Source organism: Sinocyclocheilus anshuiensis, unplaced genomic scaffold (genome assembly GCF_001515605.1).
Source record: "Sinocyclocheilus anshuiensis isolate Anshui unplaced genomic scaffold, SAMN03320099.WGS_v1.1 scaffold227, whole genome shotgun sequence".
Classification (NCBI taxonomy): domain Eukaryota; kingdom Metazoa; phylum Chordata; class Actinopteri; order Cypriniformes; family Cyprinidae; genus Sinocyclocheilus; species Sinocyclocheilus anshuiensis.
Genome location: NW_015549590.1, coordinates 2,994,342 through 2,998,862, shown reverse-complemented (window position 1 = coordinate 2,998,862; position 4,521 = coordinate 2,994,342). Strand labels below are relative to the sequence as shown.

The window sequence follows — 4,521 nt, the reverse complement described above, 5'->3', positions numbered from 1 at the left end:
TCACAATTTGAGTTGAATTACTGAAATAAATGAACTTTTCCACGACATTCTAATTTATTGAGATGCACCTGTAGCTGTGGCTGTGTTTGGAACTTTCTTTGCAATATTGTGTCTAAAATGTAAGTTACTCAATATTAACTTCTTATTTAATGAACTACTGTATAAAGGCAATATCACACAATCGTGCTGTGCTACTCAAATAAGGTCCTAGAAACTTCTCAAGCAGATTTCGCAACAGTATTTTCCACGTTGACCATCAAGCTGGTGACTTGTGTATGAGAATGTGATTCATACTATCACTATTTGCTACAATACTGACAGTAGACAATAAACTTTTTCCCTAATGTTACTGCACTTTTAGACACAACACACCTTTTGAACTAGCAAAAAGCATCATGAATTTGTGGCGTAAAATGTAGGCTAGTTCTAGACACTAAGTTGTTATGGCTTTGTAAACAAGTAAGGAAAACTTTTTTTTTTCATTTCATGTATATGTATATATATGTGTCTTGGTTGTGAATGAAACTTACAAGCATTGTTTGGGCTGTTCTTGATGAATGCGGAGAACTTGGCAAAAATGTCAGCACCAACATCAAAAGACTCTTTGTAGCGGGGGCTGAGATGAGGATAGCTGACAGGATCAGAAAGAGAGAAATATTTATAGCCAGTCTTCACACACCCAAAAGATAGACATCCAACAACATTCACATAATAATGCTGACGTTTAAAAAGTGCTTAAGCTTGTCTATATACATAATACATGTTAAATATGCCATAGGGTTTTATTTTAAAAATATTTTGTCATAGGCACACTATTAAAAATTTTGGAGTCTGTAGGAAATTTTATGCTCATCAATACTGTGTTTATTTGGCCAAAAATATAGCTATTTGATCATAACTACATTAAAACAGTAATATTGTTTCTTTGATTAATAGAAAGTTCTAAAGAACAATTTAATGCATGTTTGCTGAATAAAAGTATTCATTTATTTCAGTGCTGGAATTCTAATATCTCTGGAACCATCAAGATAAAATAAGTCAGCAAGAACCATTCTGAAGTACTGGGTGGAAAGTCTTTGATGTGGATGTTTTATTACAGCAATGTCAATACATTAGATATTACTTAAATAAGTGCAGCCATTTGATTTATGACAGAATAACACTAGAATAATATGTTTATGGAACTTTTGTCAAAGTGAAGCCAATATGTTTGATATGGCATTACATGAGCTAACAGACATGCACAGTACCGGGGAGGGGCGAGGGTGGTCTCCAGGAACTCTTCGATCTTAATGAAGTCAGTCTTCAGTGTGCCATTGTACAGGAGGAAAGGAGGGTTGGTACCTGGAGCTAAGTCTTTGAGCTCTTCTGGCTTCCTAAACAACACAGGGTGGAGCAAAGCAGAGGGAGTGTAAGCCACAGGGTGCGGACATGGTCAATATGAAGTAATTTATTGTATATGGAGAGTCTTTGAATGAGACCTAAAGTGATTAATGCTGCTTTAAAATATTAATCTCAATATTAAACACAATTTAACCACTCAAAGCACACGGATATGGGAGTGTCCAGCTGGTAAATGGGTGAAAGCTGCATTTGCTTTAGAAGATTTAGTTGGGAACAGTGCAATTGGAGAGTTTTCACTGCCTTGATCATGTTTGTAGTACAATGACCGCCCCCACCCCCAGTGTTATCAAATTCAGTCTGGTGCTAGCCCACAGTTCCTCAGATTTCTCTATTTGTCTACTGAATTCCATTCCATTAGATAGCCTTATCGTCGTGTTTCAGAGATATGAAAGCTTAATTTGACACTCACTTCCTCATGTCAACAGTGGTTACTGTGAACCTGACTCCTTTCAGCCAAAGAACCATGAAGAGTCTCTGACAGAAGGGACAGTTCCCCACATTCTCTCCATCATGACCGGCCTTGAGTTGAAAAAAAAACCAAACAAAGAGAAATCCATGGTAGGTAACACATAAGCACAGACTAGACACTAAGTCACATACTCGTAGACAGAGAAGCACACACTGTAGATTTCCTTAACCCTCATGTTCTGTTAAGATTGACTGTACTGTTTTTTATGTTTGGAATCCAAGAGACTCATAAAAATATTAATAACCCAGTCGAAATGAATCTTTATTTTCCCTTTAAAAAATTGTCTTATGTTTTTTTTTTCTGATTTAGATCATCCCAAAAATTAAGTCTGTTGTCATTTATTAACCCTCATGTCATTTCAAACCTATTTTTCTTTAAGATTTTCTTTCTTCTGTGGAACATAGAAAAAGATGTTAGTGTACAAGAAGAATGTATCAGTGTCAATAAACTTCAAAAAGTCAGTGGGGTTCAGTGTTGTTTCAGTGTGCTGATTTGGCACTCACAAAAGGTTTATTAGTATCAATGCTGAAAACAGTTGTGCTGCTGCTTAATATTTTTGTAGAAACAGGATTTTTTAATGAATAGAAAGTTTAAAATAACAGCATTAAACATTATAAATGTCTTTACTGTCACTTTTAATCAATGTAATACATCCCGTCTAAATAAAAGTATTAATTTCCTTCGAGAAAAAAAATAGCTAACCCCAAACTTTTAAACAGTACTTTATACAAGTGATTTGCTTTCTCCACAACTTTCCATGTATCCAGGTATGTTAAACTGTTTTGAGAAAAAAATCTGAAGAAAGACAGAAAGTTATTGGCAGGTACTGGTTTCCAGACGGGACATTATCCGGGCATTAAGTTTAAGGTCATTTCCTTTAACCCTAAAACACAACACAATGCAATTCATCATTCAAAATACCGGTAAAAAACCTGTGAAAAATTAAAACAGATTTTTTTTTTTTTTTAGAATGTAGCATAAGGAAACAGCATTTGTGTTTACATAATGTTTCAGACTGCTGCTTTTTTGAACAAACCATTTTCTTAAATGTACGTAAATGTAGTCAGTATGTTCTTAAGATATTTTAGCACAATTGGGGTCTCTGAGACCCCCAGCAGTCTGTTATTATTGATGGATAGCTTTTATTTTTTAACTAAATGTGTCCCTCCCTTCAAAAAGAATAGGACATAAATAGCCCATGTATTGTGTGGGTGTGGGTGGACAATTCAAGAGCTTGATCCAAATAGAGGAAAAGCAGGAATTGTCTAGAAGAGGGAGATAACAGATCTGCACAATGCTTCTATTGCCCATGATGCACATCTTTTCAAATAAGAACATAAACAAGTGAATTATAAATAACTTGGTGACCATCTAGAAAGCTTTGATGATCTTTGGGATCTAAAGGTCACCACTCATCCATATCCTACTCATTTAGTTCATGAATTGTATCTAGACTGGTAAAGCATGGTAATGGGATCTACAGTATAGGAAATGTATAAGCATGTTTATGGGTGTGACGACAGGGAGCCAAGAGCTGCCAGTATTTCTGTGTGTGTGTGTTTGTTGATAAGATGACCTCAGTCCTGTCTGTATGTCAGATAAAGAGCAGTGTAAGAGAGAACAGTTATATATCAACCATACTATCCAATTTTCAGTAGTACATGTGTTAACTGAGTTGACGGTGATGCCCATGTCAACCTCTGATTCATGGTGCCCAAATGAAAACCTTCCCTAACGGAAAGCACTGATAGAGTGTAAATCCACCATTAATCCAATTTTGCCAAATGGCTCAAGAAGTCACAAGCAATTTTTTTTATTTAGTCTATAAGAGTGTGAATTATTTTTCCCTTTGTCAATCAGAAATAAATTACACTGATATCATAAGTGGATAATAAGAGGCGAGATGTACATAAACTATTTTATTAACTACAACCATTCAATAAAAAGTTAGTATAATTCAGTGAGTTTAACATCATTATTCCAACAATAAGGAATACATAATAACGGACCTAATCACAGTTGACACATGCTCTGTTGACACGTCCCCACCTCAATATTCAGATTACTGGATGATTTAAATGGTTGATTTTTAAATTATTTTTATTATAAATAAATTATATTTATTTTTATTTTCAAAATAGATTTATTAAATATATTATAGCTATTATTTTACATTTATATAGTATTGTTTTATATTTATATAATAGTTATATTTAATATAATTTGAATTTGAATATTATTTTAATTTGGAATAACAGTATCTGACCAACTAAAACTAAAGTTTAACAACTGACCTTTATGAAGAGCTCAATTCGTGGTTCTTTATCTGAGTCTTGTCTGAGTGCCATTTTCTTCAGCAGGAAAACGACTTTAGTTAGTCCAGACCTCCGTGAAAAGTATTCCACAAATTACCAGAGAGTTGAAGATCCCCCAAAAGATTGGTAAGCAGCTGTAATGTGTGAAAGTTAGTCAGACTCTTGCTGTTTGCTGTCTCCCTCCGGCTACAGACTTTAAAAGTCAGGAGGGAGGGAGGCTAGAGAGGATGGGCGTGACCCCAGCTATATAACTCTGCTGCCAGAATGCGACAGAGAGCTCAAAAATAGCTTTTCATTTTATCCAACATGCATTTACACTCCATCACTCTTGCT

At 34.8% G+C, this 4,521-nt stretch overlaps 1 protein-coding gene across 1 annotated transcript in view; it reads right to left on the bottom strand.

Moving 5' to 3' along the window:
- Nucleotides 1-4,237, bottom strand: part of LOC107658143 (chloride intracellular channel protein 2-like) — a 6,403-nt gene extending 2,166 nt beyond the window's left edge. Inside the window, exons 1-4 of the mRNA XM_016446604.1 lie at nucleotides 4,168-4,237; nucleotides 1,814-1,923; nucleotides 1,251-1,376; nucleotides 531-631 (exon numbers count right to left, since the gene is read on the bottom strand). Coding sequence (XP_016302090.1) covers nucleotides 531-631; nucleotides 1,251-1,376; nucleotides 1,814-1,923; nucleotides 4,168-4,221 — 391 coding nt within the window. The 5' untranslated portion in view covers nucleotides 4,222-4,237. The remainder of the gene's footprint in view (nucleotides 1-530; nucleotides 632-1,250; nucleotides 1,377-1,813; nucleotides 1,924-4,167) is intronic.
- Nucleotides 4,238-4,521: the final 284 nt, after the last annotated feature.